This window comes from Typopeltis vanoorti, chromosome 1 (genome assembly GCF_054136105.1).
Source record: "Typopeltis vanoorti isolate ZY-2024b chromosome 1, IOZ_Tvanoo_1.0, whole genome shotgun sequence".
Taxonomy (NCBI): Eukaryota; Metazoa; Arthropoda; class Arachnida; order Uropygi; family Thelyphonidae; genus Typopeltis; species Typopeltis vanoorti.
Genome location: NC_143549.1, coordinates 32939357 through 32964996, shown reverse-complemented (window position 1 = coordinate 32964996; position 25640 = coordinate 32939357). Strand labels below are relative to the sequence as shown.

Genomic DNA, 25640 nt, shown 5'->3' with positions numbered 1-25640 from the left:
GCACTTCTATGGAGTCCTAAGAATCAAAAACTACAGAAAACTAAATCGTCATTTTAATAAATATAGATAATAAATTTAGTTTAATCCTTTATCCAAGTGTGTGCAAACAAAGTTTGCACCTGAAAGTGTCTTCAGGACTGGGGTAAAGTGGTACAACACCGGGCAACTCCTTGCAAAGGTGGAGCAAGCTACCAACACTCCTATCTCAGTATCTCCCATAATGCAAAACACATCTCCTTGCAGATATGTATAATGTTATGCATTAAGGGAAGTGCCACTACCCAGACTAGTTTCGACCTTTATTGAGGTCTCTTCAGTGGGAGCCAGGCCCAAGTGGAGATACCAGGCAGAAGCATTAGCAAAGTCATCTCCTCCTATAGGAGCTGCCAAACGGTGTGCCACCTTTTTATTAAATTACTTTGGATTTAGAGAAAGATGTTTATTATAAACTTTCAAAACTTTCAATAAATATGGATATTCTGCCAAATCCTGCTCATGTGGACAGAGAAAAATATACATGCCTAAATATTGTTGTGTCCCAATCTTTCAAAACTGTAAATTTTGTGATCTATACTTTCGATCTTCCCTAAAGAGTCACGTGGTACCTTCAAGACACAAAGGGATTGCCTCAGAAGCGAGCCAAAACCTAAGTGGCAAAGGTCTTGAAATCTGTCTTCTCATAGAGCTCTAGGAATTTTTATTTTTTTTTGCTGCGCCACCTAAAACAGATTAAGTAAAGTTATCTTAACCAAGAAATGATTTCAAGATGTACACAAGTGACTAATGTTTTTGCAGTCATGACCCACAATGTAACTTATTCTTCCCCGCTCATATTCGAACCTTTTACAAGTGGTGCATCGGATTCTAGAATTCAGACACTTAGGTTTAAAAATAACAAAGGTTTATTAAGCATATTAACACATTTACAATACAATTAATATTCATTCTAAAATCCAATACTAGTCAGATAAGATTACATATATCTTTTATGAAACAAGAGTATCAAAAACAGCATTCCTAATAATTCATTCACAAATATTGTTATCCTAGAGTCATATTTCTTCATTAAACATTCATTATATATCTCGTTACTCAGGCTAATTCATCTCAGCTCTCTTTAAAACATACACATTAAATTAACCTGTATTTGAGCTCACTCGTACTTTACTTTCTAATGTTAACATGCTACAGTCCTGCACTAAATAAATCAAAGTCCTCGATCCTTAATGTCTCTCAATTTCACTTAGCTTAACACCATAATAAGTTACACACATAACATAGACAAAAGAAATTTTAACGTTACCATACATTAAGGCTTTTCATATTCGTTCCTTCAATTTGGACTGCCTTCCTTTGGTCGGTCTTCCTTCTTGTTCACTTAAACTTAGACGATGCGGTACCTTGGATTCTCCTATCATTCTGTAATTTCACACGATTCTGGCATAACTGACTTGTTCCAGGCATAACTGTGGCATAGGACGATTTCTCCTTCACGATGCCTGCTATCTTGAGGCTGAGTGTTTTCAAGGACTGTGACTACACTAGAGGAGATGTACTCCTTCAATATACGGTCAGGAGCCTAAAACATCGCTAGCACTTGGACGGCATTTCCTGTTATTGTTCACCGGACTTCAAACATAGCTGCTTACCGCTGTTCCCAGTCCGAGCATTCCAGGACAGAGCCGCTCTTCCGTGCAGCTTTCTATCTGCCAGATGACTCCCGACCACCAGCCAAGGGAAGAAAAAATATACGAGAGTGAGTGAGGGGGGTCTTCCTAATCCTTTTATTACTATCTCCCCTACCGGTAATCACTGTAACCTTCGTAACTCACCCCCAATGCATACCACTTCACCCACGTGAGTCTCGCTTCGTACCGTTTGTTTTCGATTTTCTTCTGACCCTGCTCCGCCACGTGCAGTGAGCACGCAATTGCCTGAGGCCATCTCTCCTTCTGTTGGCGTGCCTTTGGAACTTTTTTTCACAATATTTTATGTCGTTGAGGAAGTCATTCCTCAACAAGTATTACAAATTTTAGGACATCTTTGTTCAATTTATACATTATTAACAGCTTTGCACAATCAAAAAAATTATTATTTCCTCTAACAAATTACACTATCTTTTCTTTATGCTAACATAATTTTATATCACATGTATATAGCAAATATTTAGAAGACAAGCACGTTTTTATATTTCTTATAGGGTGTTAGCTCTGTTAAACAATGATAAATGGAATCTTAATATTCTAACTTATCAAGATTTAGCAATATAACTAACAGTATTATAGAACTGCTTGTAATACCTATAGTTTATGAGGAAAAATCATCATGTAAGTGTTTATATATTCTTCCATCTAGCCACTTGGCCAACCAAAGGTGGCAAAGTCTTACAGACTCATGAATAATAATGTCAAGTTCATTCCTGATATCTTCATTTTTAATATGATTCTGATACTGGTGACATCTATTTGCTTCCCTAATTTTCTTCAGGATTTTCATGTGTGTAATCTCCAGTCTCTTGTAAACTATTATTATTTCACAGGCACCTCCATGGAGCCTAAGACTCATCATTGAAGACCCAAACTATCAAAACAATATTGATCATACCTCTCCTTGAAACTATTAACAGACAAAGCACTCACAACTGACTCAGGCAATGCAGTCACCACTAAGCAAAAAATCTAATCACCTTGCTAAATCACACTCTTACCCAACTTCCAGGAATGACCACTTGTTCTCCTCCCCCCCAGCAAAGTGTTAAAACATTTCCTCAGCATCAAATATATAAAATCCCTTAAGTAATTTAAATATTTCTATTACATCCCTCATTTTTTAACCTATCAACCAACTTTTGCAATCCACAACCCTCAATCTATCCTCATAGGAAGCATTCCACAGACCACTCACCATCTTGGTTACTTGCCTCTAGATTCTCTCCACCACTTCCTCATCCCCAGTGACCAGCACAATAATCCAGATGGCTTTATAAAGGAACGATAATACTCCCTTACCTTTTCTTGTTAGTGTATTCTATAATAACCAAATAACCCTGTGAGCTACTCTGGTTACTTTAGCAATATGCTCTCTAAACTTCAACTCTATTTACTACTGCTACTCCCAAAATCCTGGCTTCATCAATTTCCTGGAGAACAGTTCCTGGAGAAATGTGGTACACAGCTTGTAAACTTTGTATCACAAATTGCGTAACTTTACACTTTCTACATTAAATCAACATCCATTATGTTTTGCCCATACTGTCAACCTATTTAAATTACCCTGCAAGCTCTTGCAAGATTATTTAAATTGTCAGGATGATTTAAATGTTGTAGGATATTTCTAACCTTAAATTAAACTGTTTTATTTCTAATGTATTTCATGATCCATAGGTTAAAATTTCCTTCTCGGTAGTTAGTGAGAAGGAAGTTAATATTTTCCATTTTCTTGTCTGTTTTCAAGTTTGTCTTGTATTACTGATTTTCATAATAAATTTGTCACAGCAATTATTTAATAGTAAGATTTAGCAAATTTAACTAAAATCATAATGTCCTCTATATACAATACAGAATCAAACAATGTATACAGAAAGAAGGTTTGATATTAAATGAGATGAGATTTCTCTTCTTATGACAACCTTTAATATTTCTTGGCATAAATGCATTACAAATAGTATCTCCATACAACAAAACAAGTTTTATCTTTTGCTCAGGGCAGTATTACTTTACCCAAGAATAACTATTAACTCTATACAAATTACAAATCTGTTCACTCACAGAATACTTGTTCTCACATTTGAAGGTGTGCCCTAAGGTATTCCCTAAAAATACTTGTCATCGTACAAAAGAGAACAATCAGGAATTCATTTCTAATTGCTCTTTTCTGTTCTCACCAATTCACTCCACTTTCATATATTCAGGGTTTTTTTTGTTTCCATTTCCTACAAATATTGCCATGGTTCATCAGAACTGATGAACTGTGACAGATCATGGAAATATTACAAATGTTTCTTCCTCTTTGTTAATTTCTTCTACTGTGTTTTGGAAAAGTCTCCTCCTTTTATGTAGTTTCTAAAATATATAATGTATAAATCCAATGCTAACACATTTTTTTCTCCTCACTTTTTGACATCCGTACATGGCACTAATGTGGTCATGTACAAGATCTATATATTCACTGGCATCTACAGATGCCATATGGTAACTCCGATGCTTGGTGATGTGCCACACTAGGCCTTGCCAGGTAGTCCTGTTGTTTGCTTTTCTGGAGACCTCAACTCTCTAAAGATCAGTCACTCCACACACACCATCCATCCATCTCATTAATGGTCTACCCCATCCTCTTTTTTCCAGGAATTTTACCTTCTATTACTGTTCTAAGAAGTCTCCCTTCCATCCTTTCGATGTGTCCAAAATATTTTAACTTTCTTCTGTCATTATCCTTAAGGAGCCTTAAAGTTCTACTGATCTTTTCTAACACCCATTCATTTGTATGACTTTCAGTATGATATCCTCAACAGCCTTCTGTAACACCACATCTTAAAAGCAGATATTCGTTTCTTATCTGACTCTTTAGGGTTCCAAGTTTCACATCCATAAGTTGCTGTTAGAAAAACAACTGCATCCAAAATCCTCAACTTTGTTCCCATGGAGATAGATCCATCCTTTCAGATTTTAGACAAGTCTCTGACTGTTGTTATAGCCATTCCTAACCTTTTTTCTGACACCTTTTTCTGACATCTTCTGAACAGCAATTCTTCACATTAATAATGAATCCCAAGTACTCAAAGTTGTTAACTTCCTCAATTCTTTCTCCATTAAGGTACACTTGTTTCTCAAGAGCTTCCCTGTTTGTATTTCCATTGAGAACCATAATCTTTGTCTTCCTAGGATTGAGTTGAAGTCCTCTGTTATTACTCATCTTGTTAACTTTGTCAAGAATTATTTCTAGTTCTTCAATGTCATTACAAAGGGGTGCTGTATCATCAGCATACCTCAGATTACTGATCAATCTACCGCCTATCCTAATTCCTGTCCTGAGCTCATCCAATGCGTCATCGCATAATGTCCTCTGCATATATACTAAACAAGCGAGGAGAAAGTAAACATCCTTGCCTAACTCCTTTTCCAACTTGAAGCCAGTCGGTCAATCCAACACCTGTTCGTACTGTGGCTTCTTGCTCCCTGTACAAATTAGCTATCAACCTAATAGTGTGTTGAGGAAAACCCATTCTTTTCATTACTTACCACAGTTTCACATGTCAACACAGTCAAAAGCTTTAGAGTAATCTAAGAAACACACATTACCAGAGGGAGTCTGAATTCTTTATATTCTTCTATGATCTGTCTAAGGCAAAGGATCTGATGTCTGGTATCCTTACCTTTCCTAAAACCTGCTTGTTCCTCGGGCATCTCTGCCTCAACTTTGGCCTCAATCCTATTTAGCATGATCTTCAATAAAATTTTGCTTGCATGAGATATTAAACTAATAGTTCTATAGTTCTTGCATTTCTTCATATCACCTTTCTTATGTAGTGGTATGAAAACCTACTTCTTCCAGTCTCTAGGCCATGATCCTGTCTCCCATATCCTTGTAATCAATCTATGAAATAATCTTATCCCTCCATCCACCTGTGAACTTAATCAACTCTGCTGGGATTTCATCTACACCTGGGGCCTTATTGTTGTTAAGCTGCTTAACTGCTCTTTCAACTTCATGCCTAAGTGGGGGAAGTTACAAATAAAATTTTCCTAGTGAGAGAGCTCCACATTTTTTTTTTCCCACTCTGCTGCACAGTTTCTCACAGTATTCTTTCCATCTGTTTTTGATTTCCAAATCTTCTGTTAGTACTCAATTCCTGTCTTTGATGACATTCAATTTGGGCTTAAACTTCTGATTTAAGTCATGAACTAAATAAAACATCCCTTTATAATTGTGCCTCCTCATCTGGAACTCTATCTCTTCACATTTATTAGTGCAGAACTTTTCCTTGTCCTGCTTGATGGCTCTTCTGACTTCTCTATGTAATCTCTTATATTCTTCAGTCCCTGCGTCTCTTTGATTTTCCAACTGCCTTCTTTTGATTAGTTCCCATGTTGAATATGATATCCATGGGTCTCTTGGTCTTCTTATTGGGCCGAGATACTCCGCTGTAGCCTGTATTATCACCCTGACTCCTTCCCAAAGCATTTCTGGTGAGTTCTCCTTATTGGTCTCCAAGAAATCATCCAACAGCGTTGATGCTTCTTCTGTGAATCCATTAGGAATTACTCTAACATCCAATCTAGTGGGATGTGCCTGACCTGGAAGTTTTCAGAGTCTTAGTCTAACTTTTTGCTCTTACTAGCTGATGGTCTGTACCACACCACAATCTACTCTAGACGAGTATGCACATCACAGATGTGCATACTTTGTACAAGATCAGCCAAAAAAAATAAAATAAATATATAAAAGATCACATGGAGATTTTTCCCTTGCCAATCTAAAGTTAACCAAGTCTGTTTTTTCAATGGAGGATGGTATGGATAAAGGCATAGAAATGCTGTAGCATTGGGGCAATTGCCAAGGTTGTCGGTGTCAGTAACAGGATATTTTACCACTTATCAAACTTGTCACACTTAAAAAACAAAACAAAAAAATAAATAAAAACAAGTAACTACAAATCTGCCAAGAGTGCCAAAAACCTAACTTCAATGCTAGGTATGTATTGTAGCTACAATACATACCCAAATTACATACATCAAAATTTAGGGTCTTGCTTGCTCATATGTATTGCATAATTTTTGTAAACATAGTTTCTATAGAGATTATTGTTACAATCAAATTAATGAATGAAATTTACAGTTAAGATCTGAAAAATGGAATTTGATTCTTCTTCACAGTTATGTAACCTTTCCCTGACCAACACAGTTCTGTTTTTCTTTTATACTGCTAGAGCAACTTTCCTATCTTCACTTTTATATATAGAGCCTCTGTATCTCAGTCAGTATAGACAAAGCCCTTTGGTAGGAAAGACCTATGTTCAATTTCTGCCTATAATGTGAGGAACCTTTATCTGGTCTCTTTCGACTAAAGGTGAGTTAGCTGGTCTCATATGGAGTTAAAGGGTTTTTTTCACAGGGAAACTTGGGCTTTCTGTCCCACAGAACAGGCAAACCAGCCCGTGAACACACACACACACACACACACACACACAGATCTACAGTCATAAAATACATGCTTAATCCCTCATTAGGAGGGCTCAACCAATCCTAAGGGATAGCAGATGAATAGGGAAACCCCATATGAATAAATAAAAATAAAACTTATCTATACCTATTTATTTTATTATATCAACCTCACACACCAGAGGTCTCAAGACCTATAACATGACAGCAACATCTATGGAAAGTGATTAGAGAGAAAAAAGAAGTATGCATTTCTTGAAGAGTTGGGGGTTGCATTCACTGGGGAAAATTATTTCATAAGAGAGAAATATGTGTAATGAAGGAAGAGGATGAGAAGGTTGAAGTTGAACCTTATGTTAATGTTGATTAGTAGCTATCAATGTTTGTTCATGATGGGAAGAAGGTGGGGAAATGGAGGTGACTATTTCAGTGGAGCAAATATTAATGGAAATGCTCACAGAAAAAGCAATTAATCCATCTCTGATATCGGGCCTGGCCTCTTGATAATAATTGTGCCCTTCAACGCTACCGCACCTTTCGTGCTTTCAACAATCCGAACTTTATCCTTCACTATTGTATTCACTGTCGAAATAGGTCAATTTATTTCCCGAGCTATTGTTGATAGAATTTTCCAGCCTTCATAGATACGAATTATTTTCAACATTTCTTCTAAAGCAATTGCAGACTTTTGTTTTTTAGATTTATTAACAGTGCATTTGGTTTTGCATTTGCATTCCATTTTAAGGGTAAAAAAAATAATGAAACTAGCAGTGATAACAAGTGACTGAGATAACCGCATGAGGCATCTACTACTTACTGCAATAAGGCTGTCAAAAATCACCTGCGCAAAGTCGCAAATGTGTTCATACACGCTAGTAGATTTATTACGTAACTATGAATTTACATAAGTCATATTATTATTATTACGGGCAACTACAGGGAGTCATCGGACTCATCGAGGGAGGCCCCAAATCATATTCATCACAACTATTCGACATTCATACAGTATCAATTATACCTCGCATTAAACTCATTCACTGTCACAGCATCCACCACAGACTCTGGGAGCGCATTCCACTCATTCACCGCTCTAAAAGTAAAGAACCCAGCTCTAACACCTTTACTAACCACACTTTTGCCCAGTTTCCATGGATGTCCCCTAGTCCTCCCACAACCAGCCCTGTTCTCAAAAATATCTTCTGAATTAATTTTATAGAAACCCTTCAGTAATTTAAATGTCTCAATCATATCTCCCCTCCTCTGCCTATCAACCAATTTTTGCAACCCACAAATCCTCAACCTGTTCTCATAAGGTTCATTCCACACACCTGCTATCATCGTGGTCACTCGCCTCTAGATCCTCTCCACCTCCTCCCCATCAAGAAGAAACCTAGGTGACCAAATCTGGGCACAGTAGTCGAGATGGGGTCTTATCAAGGCTCGATACAGAGGAACAATAACTTGTTTGTCTCTGCTTGTTAAAGTATTTTCAGCAACCAAGTGATTTGATGAGCTGATTTAGCCACTTGCGATGTGTCCCCTAAACTTCCACTCTCTATTCACCAACACTCCCAAATCCCTGGCCTCATCAATCTCCTGGCGTACAGTTCCACCAATGTAGTAAACTGCTGCTAATCTTTTCATCCCAAAATGTATAACCTTACATTTTGCCACATTAAATTGACATCCATTCTCCTTAGCCCAAAGCTCCAATCTATCCAAATCATCTTGCAAAATTATGACGTCATCTACATTCACTATTGCCCTACCCAACTTTGCATCATCTGCAAACAAATGAACTGTTCCTCTCAGATCCTTTCCTATATCATTAATGAACAAATTAAACAGCAGTGGTCCAAGAACAGATCCTTGTGGCACACCACTAGTCACAGGCCGTCTTGTGGACTACTCTTGAATAAACCACTCTCTGATATCTCTCCGTCAACCACCATCCTATATCACCAACTCCTATATCTCACCAACCCTATATCCATCCCCATAAGCTGCAAATTACTGATTAGAATTCCATGTGGTATCCTGTGGTCTTAGCAAGGTCCAGTAGAATCACTGTAAACCCATTATCCTTATCCAGTTCAGCCGTCACTGCGTTATTATACGTAAGCAAGTTACTGAGGCATGACCTACCCTTCACAAAACCATGCTGGTCCCGATACAGTATCCCATTTTCTTCTATCCAATCTTGTATTTTCCTCTTGACTATTTTCTCCAAGACCTTGATAATGTTTCCAGTTATGCTGATTGGCCAGTAATTTTCAACAGCAGCCTTGGAACCACCTTTATGCAGCGGAACTATTTTCCCCTCTTTCCACCCCCTTGGGACTGACCCAGACCCGAGGCTCAAATTAAACAAAATGGTCAAGGGCAATGACAATTCTTTAGCCGCTTCTCGTACGACACGAGCTGGTATAACATCCAATCCCACATATGTACAGACATTGAGGTGTTGCAATAGACTACTCACTCCACTTCATTCACCACAATTCCTGTATAATCTATTGGTTCATTCATTTCTTCAATGTCACCACCTGGATGATATATTCTTGCAAAGTGCTTACTCAGTAACTCAACTATATCAACTGATTTGGTTACTTCCCTACCATGAGCATTCTTTAAAATCATTCTGCCATATACATTATTTCTTTTACTTGCAACATATCTAAAAAACTGTTTAGGATTCTCTTTAGCCCGCATGGCCAATGTTCTTTCGTAATCCTTTTTTGCTTTTCTTACCACACTCGTTACCCTTTTGGCCTGCGCTTTATACCGTTCATGTGCCTGCTGGTCACCTTTCTCCTTAAATTCCCTCTATAGTAGTTGTTTCTTTTTTTTGCAGCTCAAGCTTAATGGTGTTATTCATCCATTTAACCCCTACTTGATTTATTATTCAGACTCTTAGTATACAGTCAACCATTGCCTCCTGCAAACACTTCTTAACCACCTCCCATGTACTATCAACATCCAGCCCTTGCATTTTATGTGCCATGGCACTGAGCCAAGCACACTCCTAAGCTTGTCATACTTACCAGCCTGGTAATTCCACATGTGCCCTGTCTTAATTGTAAATTCCACTCCTTTAGCCACCTCCCAATTCATGACCTTATGGTCACTCTCATCAATTGGTGATAACATGGTCATGTTCGTTACAGCCATATTCTCAGTTGCAATTACTAGGTCAAGCACTCTCTGCCTACTGGTATTTTCCACTACATGCTGCCGCAGATAGTTGTCCCTTAATAACCGCATGAAATCCAATTCCTTCCTCCCATGTGCCCTCTCCTCTTTCCAGCCAATGTTACCATAATTGAAATCACCCATAATAATTACCCTCCTTTCACTCATTTCTTCTATTTGCCTATGCATACTATCCCCACCATCTATTCCATGACCTGGTTTATAGCAGCACCCAATTGTATATTTTGTTCTGCTAGATTCTATCTCACACCAAACAGCCTCAAATGTGCTCTTTTCTCTATCCTGCAGTTCAACTCCTATACTCCTTGGCTGCAACTCATCAGCTATCATCAATAACACTCCTTCCCCCTTTTTATTCACCCTGTCACTCCTGAACATGCTATACCCATCGCATTCAATCCCGCTAGCTTTATCATCTTCTGTCAGCCATGTTTCACTAATACCAACAACCTGTGGCCTGGAAGTGCCAACCAAGGCCAAAAACTCTTCCTTCTTGTTCCTAATACTCCTGGCATTAGTGTACATGAATTGCAGAAGCCAGTTTGTTCCATCCCTACTTTGATGCCTTATACTAACTATCCCATTCTGATTTGTTGTTCTTCGTACTCGCTCGGGCATAATATACTCATTCATACACTCAACTGCCTCCCTAAAGTCTGCATATCTACTCCCCCCCCCCCACCTCTTAATAAATCTAGTTTCCCTAAGTCTGTACATCCACTTCCACATCATTCATCAACACTTTTTCAAGCCTCCATATACCAACTCCATTCAAATGTAACCCATCCATCTTATATAAGTCCTTTCACCCATCGAACTCATTCCACACATCCACAAATTCCGCACCACTCTCCATGCACCCACACATAAAGTCATTGGCAATTATGGCCCTCCTTCTAAACACTTCACTGTTATTAAAATACTCACCATCCTAACTCTCTCACTCTTCTCTTTTGCTACCTCAAGTAATTTCCTCACATCCTCTATCATTTCCATTTTGTCCTCTTTCAAATCATTTGTTCCTGCCATGATTATCATCTCTTTCACCCTCTGTTTTTGCACTCGAATAGATTCGCTGACGTCCTTTATGTTCGCACCCAGCTGGTACAACTTCGTCAAACTCTCAACTATCACACCTCTTAATAGCAAATCCCCATACAGCACTCATTCCTTCATTTTATTGACGTTTACGAACATTCTATTATTTGTCATCACAGACTTTCACCAGTTATTAGTTGGTACATTCAGCACGCATTTTTCCATACGCTCCAGTTGCCTTTTTGCTCTGTGTATCGCTCCGTTCAAACGCGCAATTTCACTACTCGCATTTATCTCACCATTTTCATTATCAATCAAATCATCCATTCGTTCTGTATTTCTACCTTCATTTACACTTTCAACGACACTCTCACACCTATCTGGCACTACCACGCAATTCTCTATCACACTGCCATTTTCTACATTCTGACTATCATTAACGATATCACTCTCGCCACCCGAAACACACTTGAGATCCGCATTCTCCTTACACTTTCTGCACACACTATCACCCTCTAACCAGACTCCCACCGCACTTCGCAAAGCATACATCTCACAGACAGCACACTGCATAAATTCGTTTACATCAAAACTCTTAAACAAACATGACGACCTGGCTGCCATGTTTTTCTTTATCGGTGCCATATGTACGCTATCTTATTTTAAAAATCATAATTAAAATAACAGAAAACACACAAAAATTGCACAGACACACCAAGAAACAAAAAGCAAACAATACTACTTAAAATTGCCAATGTTAACACAAAATACTACTAATCTTTTCAGGAGCTCTCGACAAGCTGACGATCTAATCAGTGCGACACCTCATAGATGAATAAGTTTAAAGTAGTGGTTCCCAAAGTAGGCAGCACTGCTCCCTTGGAGGCACTGGTACTATATGTTACGTAACTCAGATTGTAACTGTATTTATCTATTATCTTTTATTTTGAATGCCTCCATAGTGCAGTCAGACGAACAACAGATGTTTCTTGAAAGTTTCAATTCTCATCTTGAGGAGAGGAATCTTTATATGGATTTTCAACTGAAGGCAGAAAGAGCAGGGTCCCCCCCCCCCCTTTCTTGGAAACTTTGACTTTTGCTACTGCACAAAAGCAACTGTTAGAGAACACAAGCAAATTACAGACAAAAATGCTATAAGTGGATGGGAGATGATACTGTGATACTGGATTATGTAATGTGTAAAATAGCATAAACAAATTTGGCATGAAATTCAGCAATAAAAAGACCAAAACCATGAAAATAAGCAGGAATGTGGAAAACTTCAATTGCATTCTCAATAGAGAACTTATATAATAAGTAATTTCAATTAATAAAAAATTTCATTAATGAAAAATTAATGAATAAGTAAAGCTTCATTAATGAAAAATTAAAGTAATTTTCATTTCCACTTGCTTAATGGAAGTAGCAGATAGTTCAGTCTCGATGTGCAATCTTTCTGTCTACAAACAACTAGCATACAACTAAACCCCAATATATGTTATTAATTCATGCAATGAGTGTACTATATATAATGAAACTGCATATATGTAAGTTAAAAACCACTGGGAAAAATTCTAATTCATCCATGATGTTTTGGAACATTTGACTTAATTTAGCCATTTAAAATACGAGGGAAGTCCAGAAAGTAAGTTCTGTTTTTAAATATTTTCACTGCAGGACTGCGATTGCAATGGTGAGCACACGTGCCGAGTTTGTTGATTCCTTAACAAGACGTTGGTGCCATTTTCAGACATTCTTCCAGTGGGTATGCTTCTTGGTGTGTGTTTATAATGTCTAAGAAAATTGAATCGCCTGCCGCATGTAAAATCAAATTGCCTGCCGCATATGAAATTAGGTCAGTTATCCGTTTCTTGAATGTGAGGAATGTTAAGCAGCTGAAATTCATCAGCAAATTATTGAGGTTTATGGAGAGCATGCAATGAGTGATTCAATGTACAAAGATGGGTAAGACTTTTTAATGAAGGAAGGACAGGTGTGCATGATAATGAACGGAGTTGGCTACCATCTTTAGTGACTGATGATTTGGTGCATTCAGTTGAAGAGCTGATTCGACAGAGTAGGGGATTCACTATGACGCCACTCTCACTGCAATTTCCAGAAGTTTCACGTTCATATCTTCATGAAATTGTGTCAGAAACTGAATTATCAGAAATTGTGTGCATGCTGGGTGCCGAATTTGCTAACAAAAAAACACAAAGTGAATCGGCTGGGCAGTTCATTGGAATTCTTGACATGCTACCATGAGGATGGCAATGCTTACCTGATCAGACTTGTCACCGGGGATGAGACATGGGTGTCGCAAGCAACCTCTCTTGGATCAAGGCTCCACAATCAATGTGAGTACGTACTGCCATATTCTTAAGGAACTGCTTTGTACGATCCAGAATAAACGAAGTGGTATGCTTACCAGGGGCATTGTTTTGATTCATAATAATGCCCACCCACACAAGGACAACATAACACAACACTTCTCACCACCTTCAGCTGGGAACAATCCATCATCTCCCATATAGTCCTGACCTCATGCCAAGCAACTTTCACCTGTTCTAACATCTGATATCGTTCCTTGGTGGGCAGCGGTTTCAAGACAACGACGAGGTCAAAGAAGCAGTCAATATTTGCGTCACAGGCGACAACCTTCTATGATGAAGGTATACAACTCTTGGTGCCCCGTTATGATAAGTGCCTGAACAATGGCAGAAATTATGTAGAAAAGTAGTGAAAGATGTCCACTATAATTTCCAATAAAGTTTTTTTTGTAACCAGATCGACATAATACGGGCGACTGAAACAAAAAAGACAAAAACTAGTGAGATCTTTCTGAGCAATAAATACAAAATGTTATATTCAGGCAATGACAATCAAGGAAAAGAAGGAGTAGCTATAGTATTCAACACTAAATACAAGACTAATCTTCTTGAATGGCAGACAGTCTCAAGTAAAGTGATGTGGGCAAATATCAAAATGGGAAATTGGACAATGCGACTTATTTTTTGCCTATGGTCCCACAGAAGGTTCTACTAATGTAGAAGTGGAGGAATTTTTTCAGGATTTAGAAAATGCAACTGACACAATGAAAAGGGAAAAGTTGGTCCTTATTGGGGATCTAAATAGCAGAGTAGGAAATGATTGTCAGACATACAAAAATATTTTGGGAAAATTTGGAGAAAAGAGCAAAGCTAATAATAATGGCAAATACCTGTTCGATTTCTGCTCAGGACATGGACTGGTTATTACTAACACCATGTTCCAACATAAAATTTGCACAAATTCATATGAATTTGTGCACATTTTTATATTGAGAGAATAGGCAAGGAATAAGAAAAGTCTCACTGACTATGTTATTGTTGACAGTGATGTTTTCTCCCTGGTGCAGGACACCAGAGTGTACAGACAATTTGAAATTGAAAGTGATCGCTATTTAGTCTTGAGCAGGATAAAATTGAATTTCATATTGTAAAGAATAACATGTAAGAAAGTTTCAAAGCAAATAAAAGTTGAGCAGCTCCCAGGTGTGAACTGTAGACTAAAATACACAAAGATTATTGAAGAAAAAATGAAAGAGTTTGAGAACAGGGAACCAAACCTTGGAGATTCAGTGGCAAACCTTGAAGAAAACCCTGATTGATTCAGCCACAGAGGCATGTGATGAAGTTGTCTGCAAGGAGAGAAAAATCAGAACTCCATGGTGGACACAGGAAGTTAAAGAGGCAGTGAAGGAAAAGAAGGAAGCATATCAAAAGTTACTGGCAAATACGTCAGCTTGTGCACTTAGAGAATACAGAGACATATGTAAGTAAGCTAAAAACTGTGTAAAACTAGCTAAATAAAAGTCATGGGAGGACTTTGGTAAGAACAAAGAAAATAAATATCAAGAAGGTGGCAAGATATTCTGGAGGTTGCTGAAGAAGCTCAGAAATGGAGGTGACAGTGCTAAAGGGAATAGAGATGATAAAGGTGAGGTGAAAACTGGAGAAAAAGATATCCTTGAAGTATGGAGTAATTACTTTGAAAAATTGCTAAACAAAATAAGCAGTGATGACAGCATAGCGGTAAAAAATACTGACCATGCATGCAGTCAGGAATACATATCCATACTTGAAGTAGAAAAAACCATCAAAAACCTGAAATGTGGAAAGACAGCAGGAATACATGATATTCGACAAGAAATGCTGAAGTATGGTGGTATAAAAGTATTACAGTGGCTGCACTGTATAGTTCAGAAGGCCTGGACAGAGGGACAAATTCCTGATGATTGGAGTAGAGCTCTCATTGTACCCATATATAAAAAGGTAAATAATGAATGTAAGAATTACAGAGATATTTCCCTACTGAGTGTTCCTGGTAAGATTTATGCAAGTATACTTGAGAAACGGTTGAGAAGAATTGTGGAAGAAAATCTTGGTGAAGAACAAGCTGGATTCAGGTCAAATAGAGGATATCAGGATCAGATCTTCACTATACGACAAATAGTGGAGAAATCATTTGAATATAATAAAGATCTGTATTTAAGTTTTGTCGATTGGAAAAGGCATATGATAAGGTGTCAAGAGAGAATCTATTCAATGCTCCACAGTTATATGGTGTCAATGGGGCATTATATCTATAGATCAAGCAATGCTTAGTTTTTATTTGATGATGATGATGATGATGTAAGTCAGCAGTTAGAATTGAAAGAAGTACAGGAAGATGGTTTAATGTCAAATATGGTGTGAGACAAGGCTGTACATTATCCCTTCTGTTATTCATTATCTATATGGATCAGATTATGAAGTGGTATTAAACCTGATATGAAAATTGGAGATGTTAATCTCAGCAATTCACTTTATGCGGATGATGTTATACTTCTAAATAAATCCGCTACAAGTCTGCAAGATTCCCTGACTAAATTGAATAATTGTTGTAATAGATATGGTATGAAGGTCAACATTAAAAAGACCAAGACAATAGAAAATAGGCAGAATCGTTGAAAATGTCAACTGCATTGTGAACGGACAACCTGGGAACAAATAAAACATTTCAGCTACTTAGGCACGATTTTTAGTGAAGATGGTAAATTAAATATGGAAATAGACAACAGAAACAACAAAGCTGGTATGGTAAAAAATCAATTAAATAAATTCCTATGGAATAAGAGAGAAATTAGTCGGAACACTAAATTAGCTATATACAAGACAGTGTTCCAACCAGTTTTAACTTATGGATCTGAGAGCTGGGTTAGAAGTAAAACACTTGACCAAAGACTAGAGACCACAGATATGATAGTCCTGAGAAAGAGGTGTGGACATATGGCATCTCAATGGCAATATCATATCAAAAACGAGGATATTAGGAAAGAACTTGACATTGTCAGCATTCCAGGAATGCATTAGCAGAGCTAATCTCAGATAGTATAGTCACTTAAACAGAATGAGAGAGAAAAGATTAGCAAAATAAGTGTTCTCTGCCAGGTTGGCAGGAAAACGACCCAGAGGAAGACTAAGATATAGGTGGATTGATACAGTACAAAGTGCCTTAGACGATAAAAATATAAGATCTGATAATGTTGGAGTCTTTATAAGTAACAGGCTGATTTGGAGGAAAATTGTAGATAGGAAGTTAGTAATGATGTAAATTTTTCATGTAGTACTATCATATCCTGTACACCCCTTGAGGGTACATGGCAAGAATTTGATGATGATGATGATGATGATACATTAGCTACTTAGATGGCAACTTTTGAAATTGTAACTTACTGTTTAATTAGCTTTATACATGTAGTGAATATGCCTGTGATACTCAGGCAAAAATTATACTAATAAATAATATTTTACGTGAGTTAATTCCTTTATTATAATTTTAATTATTATGTCTACTCATGGTATTTCCTTACTGACTCAAGAATTAAGTGGTCTTTGGAAACTTTGTAACCAGGCTGTGATTTTTCATTTTTAGCTAAGAAAGTTCTAGATAGCATTTTCTTCCAATAAAGGCTGGTTTCATCAATGTTAAAAATTTGGTGGTTATCATAACCATTTTCCTCTATTATTTTTTTAAACATGCAGGAAATTTGGCAGTTGCATTTTTATTGGCACTTTCTGATAACTTGACATTATGCATTAAAATTTGGGCTTTAAACTTTTCAAACTACCCTCTGCTGACAGAAAATATCATTGTGTACCCTTTTGCATTTGTTTTCTTTGAGCAATGAATGAAAACAGTTTAAGTGCTTTTACAATTATGTGGCTGGTACCAATTGGAATCAGTGTTTGATTGCAATCTTCTAGCCAAGTTATTAAAAGATTCTCCATTTTCAATTAAAATAGGACTTTTGTTCCTAGTGCACTGCATACTGAGTGATATCGATATAACTTTACCTTGTTCTATGTATTCCTTACATTTGGACAGAATTAATCATACCATAGATCTTGTTGAGGCCTAAGCACCATGCCAATACTTGCCTTGCTTTGACCATTATCAAACCATTTAATAATGTCAAGTTTTATATCCAAAGTAATAACTTTATGTTTCTTCTTAACAGATTTCACTCACACATCATATTTCCTTTTGGGCATGGTGAACTTTTAGAGTATATATTAAATACAGTATTACTAAGTGTGAAATATAGTAATGGGAAGACACTGCTGAAACTAAACAAAACTGAGCTTATGGAAGCATAGTGATGTGGCAGAAGTGCAATCTCACAATGACAGTTTTTAGGTGTCTTATTTTTCTGTTTCATAATCAGCTGCACTCTCTTCAAAATTTAAAGGAGCATATATAGAAGAATGGTATAAATACTTGTGACTATTAACTCGCATTCATCGAAACTGCATATATTGAAGTTTACCTGTATGTGAGTCTCAACATGAAAAACTTTCAAATGATTCTTGGCCTGAATTATCTTCCACTTCCTTAATGTCAGACTTTCTTTCACGCTCTCTTTTTTGATGTACTGCTCAGAATAAGACAGGTGCCATCTAGTGGTATTCTGAACTGATCTGAATCACTATTAGCAATAATATAATCAAGACCACTTTGCATTATTATTATCATTATTATTATTAAGAAGCTGTAGCTGAGTTTTGCAGATTTGGATAATGAATAACTGTTCATTATCCAAATCTGCAAAAAAAATCTGAGTATTTTTCACTTGGTTACTCTATAAATTAAAGATGTCAAGAAATTATACTCTTGGTTAAATCTTTTATCCAAGTGTGAGCAAACTTTCTTCGTGAGCAAACACTGTTGTGCATGAAGTAACTTCACAACTGGGCTACTTGTATATAAAGGCTAATTACTTCACATTAATTGCCTTAGTATCCCATAATGCAATGCACATATCCTTATGGACATGCATAATGTTTTGCATTATGGGAAGGCCCACTACCCACACCTCAACTTTTATTGAGGTCTCATCAGTAGGAGCCAGACCCAGAAGTGATGCCAAGGTTGAGGTAATGCAGAAAGTCATATTTCCAAATACATGTAGTCAAAAAGGTGTCACACCTTATTACTAAAATACTCTGGATTAGAGATAAATGTTGCAAGTTTTTTCACTTGGTTACATTATAAATTAAAGATGACAAGAAATTATATTCTTGGTTAAGAAATTATATTCTTTATCCAAGCAAGGTGCAAAACAAAAGCTGTTCTATATTATAACTGTACAATTACAGGTAATCCTCGATTTATTTTTACATGTTTTTTCCCCAACACTGTATACATGTCAAAAGAAAGATTTCGGTATTGCAAACACATTTATTAAGATAAATAAAGATAAACAAACCCGACAAGTTTTGTATGTCATTTGACTTACATCTTCAGGGGTTAAAGGTAACTAAAAGTTTACACACAAGAAATGAGAAATTACTTAAAATAGTCCATTAGATGTTGTTATGGAAGTCTAACTGTTCATCAAATTAAAAAATCTGAATACAGAATCGATACATACGTTAATGCATGCTATGTTTGAACAATGATGGATGTTGTCACGTTCTGTTGTTCACATTCATTCTGTCCAAGGTCTGACTTAGGTATATTTTTTATGAATGCTGACCAAACTTGGTGTAGAATTAGGCCCTGGTTTTGGTTGCATTGTGTTGGGATTCTAAGCATATTTGCTGCTTCCTTAAATTTCCTTGTGAAACAGTTTTTTTTTTTCAATATAAGACATGTTCGTTTTATGCCAAAGTACATTATTGCCAGTGGAAGTTGTGTTGGATGCTAGGCCTGATTTGTGTTCTCTCCTTTTTTGCATATCTTTTTGATGTTCATTCATACGAATTTCCCCTGATCTTCCTGTCTGGCGTATGTAACAGATAAATTTTAGACACCCGGTTTCTTTAAAGAGTGATATGGAGGTTTAGGGGACTGTAGAAATCTTGATATTTTTTCTAGTGGTAGAAAAGCTACTTTAATGTTATGCTTGTATAGTAATTTGGTGCCAAATTTGCAACACCGAAATCTTTCTTTTGAACTGCTAAGCCAGAGAAACCTATGCTACAACCACTGTATACATATGTTAGGTACTGTTATATGTTGCTATGCACATGCCGTTTGTATGCAGAACATTACCCAACAATTACAATTTTTATTCTAAATACAATTTATTGTGTTTTGAATAACAATGATTTGTTTCAAGATATTTTGTACACTGTATTAATATGAGAGAAGAAAAAACTCAATCATTTGATAAAAACAGCCAGAAGACATGGAAAAAAAAAGTATCCCCTGTTTAATGTGAAAATTTGTTTTATAATGATTTCTTGGAATGCATTCCTCTGCAACATGAGTTACCTGTATATGGTATAAATGGAACATTTTGTGGAAAAATATAAAGTTATGTATTTATCCCAAAATAACTTGATATTTTTCCACATTAAACAACATCCACTATATTTTGCCCATGCTGACAATCCTATTTAAATTACCTTGCAAGCTCTCCACTTCACCTTCTTTAACTATTACTTTGCCTAATTTTGCATCATTAGCAAACAACTAAATATTTCCCTTCAGATTACTTCCTATATAATTTATGTACAAATTCAATAATGGCCCTAGCACAGAACTTTGTGGCACAACACTAGTCACCTACATTATGCTTCTCCATATACCACTTTTTGGATCTTTCTGGCCCCTGCTTTATACTGCTCATGTGCTTGCTATTCATCACTTTAAATCCCCTTCACAAACTTCTCACTTTTTCAACTTCTTAATGATGTTACTCATAAATCCCATTTGATTTATCCTTCTATGTATACAATCTGATATTCCTTTTAATCTCGAAGCCTTTTCTTATGCTGCACTACTCCAAGTGTAGTCTGAGTTTGTTGTGATTACCAGCTGTATAATTCTATGTGCACCCTCCCCTACTTAACTGAAAAAGTCACCAACTTGTGGTAATGGTCATCATGACTAGACAAATCATATGACACAATTACTAACTAGCACTCTCAAAATTTTGATGCCCTTCATCATATGCTGGCTTAGGTAATTTATTCCTTAGTTGCTGCATAAATTCCATTTCCTTTTTACCCAAATGTTCTTTCTTCCTTGTAATCATCACACATAGCTGAAGAACCCTTAATTATTTACTGAATACTTACTATATTATTTTGAAATATAAAAATCTTGTGCATTTTGGTCTTCTTTATATTAGTGCCACTTTTTTTTTCTGTTTCACAAACATATAATTCTCTCTCTCCCCCCCTTTAAGTTCATTAATAATTCTAATAAGTGACTGTGTGATTTCCAAACTTTTTCCATGCAAATTTATTCTCATGTTTGGGAGTCGAATGAAAATTTATATGGAATAAGAGAAATCGGGCACTAAACCTGCTGTATAACTAGGAGCTGGGTTAAAAGAAAAATAGTCGATTACAGACCACAGATATGCAAGTTTCTGAGAAAAATTAGGGGAATAAGCAGATAGCATCAATGGTAGAATAATATTAAAAATTATTGGCATTCAGAAATGTGTGAACAGAACTAATCTAAGGTGGTATGATTACATAAACAGAATGAGAGAATGAAGATTAGCAAAGCAGGTGGGTAATGCAAAGATGGCAGGGGAGGGGAAGAGAAATCCACAAGAAGACCAATATCTAGGTGGATTGATGCAGTTAATAAATTTGAGAAAAATTGCAGATAGGAAATTAGTACCAATGTAAGTTTTTCCCATGTTGTACTATCAGTATATGTGCACCACATGAGGGTATATATCAGGAATTTGATGATTTCAGGGAGAAATTTATGTAAACTGGTGCAAACTAATTACATCTAAGTTGACCAAAAAACGTACATGCATTATATACTAACCTCAACAACTTGTGGACAAGTTTCTAAATCACTGTAATTTTTATCAGTAGGATGTGCTGTTGTAAGTTCATAGCCTGCACACATTTCAAATAGTATGTGTCCTGAAATGAACATAGCAAATGAGTGAGTGAATTATATATATATATATATTTTTATGAATAAATACTTTTGTGTTATCTCAGAATGTGAATATGTTATGCAATTACTTCACAAAAAAAAATTAATCCTATAACTGACAGTGTTGCTCTCAGGCAACATGACTTTGTGATCAACAGATGGGTTACTCTGTTCACTGCGATGAGGAGTGGAAAATGGAAGAGAAGCATTGACATTTTTTTTGCTTTGCAAATTAGCAAGTGTATCAAAGTTAGTGTTACTGTGTTTTCTTGATTTATAAACAGCTGAGTATCATTTCCTAAGTTTTCTTTTTTTTGCTATGAGAGAGAGATGAATGAGAAAATTGTGTTTTTTGCTAATGTTGCTTCCAGTTAGCATTGCCATTACAATTACTGTCTGGGAAATTACCTGCTACTGTAGTTATAAGCAAAGAACAAAGGTATGTTACCATTTAATGCTGTTTCTTTTTGTGGAAAAAAGAAACTGTCGAAACTGTCTTGGCACAACCAAATCCAAATATTTCATATTTTCAATGGCAAGATGTACAATATGTAATTTAGTTTTGTGTTCAATGCCTACAAAAATTGTTTTGTTGCTTTTCATACAAAGAAATGAAATTATGCTGTCAGACACATTCAGCAATTATTGTGTCAAATCTGGGCAATGTTGCTTTAGAGCAACATTACATAATTACTAAAAAATATAAGTCACTTTTGTTACCTACTGATTCATGTTCTCTATTAAAGAGAAAATCCAATATACACTGACTGTGAGAAAGTGGCAACTGGGAAGCTACGGTTGTTTCGAATTATTGTTAAAAAAAATTTAAAAAAAACTGATAATGACTACAAAAATAGTTTGTTATAGTAAGTGATTTATTATAGTGGATAGTTTTCTAAGTGAATTTCTTTTAGCACAGTATTGTACCTATGAGACCTCTTATTAGAGTTGAGTTTGTTATAGCTGTGCATGATATAGTCTGTTGACTGTAAATAATATTTTTGGTTTAAATACTTTCTCACAGGTAAACAAAACAAGACAAAAATTACAAGCTTCTTGAAAAGACTACACAGATAAATGGCAGAAAGGGAATCAACTTTACTGATGAACTTGGGCTTTTTTCATAAACATGAATAAAACATGAGGTTATTACAGCACAAAAAATATCATAAGTCAAAATAGGATCATAAGTATTTCCCAACAAGAGTTATGCACTAGTATCACTGGTCCCTTGTGCATACAAGATATAAACTTGCTATATGTTCCTAAAATGAATGCTAATAATGCAACTACAACTTCTTCAAACATGACTCTTGGAAAATGGCCAACTGCAATTTTTGTAATTGGCCATGTATTTTTTTTTTTTTCATAGTTTCAATATGTAGATGTATTGCAAAAATTTTATTATTTAAATTGTATCTAGTGTAAAAGATCATCCTGCAATAAAATTAATTAGTCCAGGACAATCCTTAACTTTACAAAATACTCATTGGCCTATTCTCACTTTTCATCTGTGTGTTTGCTTTGTCTGTTTATTTACCAAACGAAGAGGGACCATTTATCCAGAGATATTTCCCATACATATATAGACTCAAAATGTATGGGAAATATCTCTGGATAAGTGGTCCCTCTTCATTTGGTAACATAACAAAATTATGCAGGACAATGAAAACCTTTTTAGTTTTAAACTACTCTCCAAAGAAACATTTCTGTGAATGTCTTCACTTTCTTTTTAATAGCTTTTAAAATATTCTTTCTAACTTTTAGATATTCCAAGATAATTTAAATATTTCAAGAAAATGCTTAGTCTTTTTGATATCCCTATCTGGATATATATCCTTTCAAGTTCTACAAACCTTCCCTGTGTGATATCATCATGGATGGCAGCAATAAAGGTTGTACTAGGCAGTGTAGCTTTCTACTGAAGAACTAGTATGGGACCATTAATGTAGTGTCTGGTGGTGCAAGATTATATATAAAAGAAAGGTGTAATAATGAGAACAAGGGGGGGGGGAGAAAGAATGGGAAAGAGAATGTTACAGATGGAAAGAGAGGGAGAGAGAGAGAGAGAGAGAGAGAGAGAGAGTGTGAGAGAGAGAGAGAGAGAGAGAGAGATGAAAGGAGAGAATGTATAGAAGAAGAAAGAGTTAGAAATGTTTTCCCTCACAGTACGGAGTGTGATGTATGGAGATTCAATGATTCAAGGTGTGACCAGTAGAGTGTTAGAAGAGTGGCTGCCGGAAAAAACAACAAACAGTGTAGCAATTGTAATGAAACAGGGTGAAAATGTGGATGAGATTATAGCGATTATGGGTATGACCTGGGAAAATTGGGGTTGGATGAGAAATGCTGCCTGTCCAAACAACAGATGAGCTTTCTGGGCCATTAGGTGTAACTTTTGTCTGTCCATGCTTCTACTACTCTCATATCACCCAAAGACAAGACAGACTGATTTACTGGTATTACTCTTCCAATTCTAGCAATGATAACCAAGTCTAATTCTGAAAGCACTGCAGATGTTCCCCAGGGATCTCTTATTTCACCAACACTCTTAAAATCATATGCACAAATGACCACATTTTCCTAATAATGTGGTCATCTCGTTCTTTCAACTTGTACAACTAACCTTGAAGTCTTCAACATCTCAAAGCTTCATCTATAATCAGTGACCTAAACAGTGATCCCCCATATCATCCATCCTTCGATGAGGCAATGACAACCTAGTCGCCTTCAATGCTTTCCAAAACTCAACTTTGTCATTTTCTCAATTTTTTTTTAAAAAAAGGTCTTAATTCTTTTTCCTTTTATTTAAACACTTTACTTAACAGTCAATATACTAGATCTCTCTCTCTCTCTCTTCTTAGACTAACACATTCATAATCTTTCCTGTCATAAACATCACTTCTACAGCATCCTTTTTCATTCAAGACATATCTATTCAGCCACTAACTCTACAAATTTCAAATGAATCCAAACTTGGAATACGGCTCTCATATTAGCAGTGAAGCTCTAAAACCTCTGTAAAAATTCTTGATGAAGTTCAGAAAACAAAACTTTGGTTACTTAACAAACCTTCTCTCACAGACTCCCAGCCACTGTCTCATAGAAAGTTTCTGCATTGTGTCCTTTCTTTTAGGCTTGCACGGTGATCCGAATGCATTTTTGGAAATTATGGAGACAACTACCGTGTTTGAATAAAAACTTTAGTTTAATATTACTAAAATTTTTTACAATTCGACGTTTTGACCTTTATGTCAAGGTCATCTTCTGGAGCGTACAAATATACACAAGAAACAAGCTATACTACAATCATACTGGTTCGTTAAAGACACTGACTAACCGCTACCATAATTGTTGGCCTGACCTCTGGTGGGAAAAAAAAAAATTATGCATCAACGCTAGAGTCCTATTATTTGTGTTGTCTACTATATACATATATTAACATTATTCCAGCCAGTTGGAGTGGAATGGTTTCTAATACTAGCGGATTGGCTAGAGTCCTGACTTATGTTGAATCTTTCATATTAGGTTGGCTGAATGTGTGCCATCCAGATCCTTGGAATTTTCATACCATCTTTATTGTTGATATTTGGGTGGTTTATCAGGATTTCGTAGGATTCTTTAAATTTTCTTTCATACCATGTTTTTGTGCGGTGTAAGGAGCAGGTGCTTTTCCAGTTGATTTGGTGTAAGGTGTTAAGTGCATGGTCTGAGAGGCCTGCACCATAATGGTTAAATATAACCATTATGGTGAAGCAGACCACCCAAATATCAACAATAAAGATGGTATGAAAA

General features: G+C 36.2%; 1 protein-coding gene across 3 annotated transcripts in view; it reads right to left on the bottom strand.

Annotated features, from left to right (window-relative positions):
* The window catches only part of Slob (Slowpoke binding protein), a 352791-nt gene that overhangs the window by 171499 nt on the left and 155652 nt on the right, over window positions 1–25640 (bottom strand). For all 3 annotated transcript variants that reach the window (XM_090415589.1, XM_090415597.1, XM_090415606.1), the window contains exon 8: window positions 21729–21829. In XM_090415589.1, the coding sequence (XP_090271715.1) occupies window positions 21729–21829 (101 nt within the window). The remainder of the gene's footprint in view (window positions 1–21728; window positions 21830–25640) is intronic.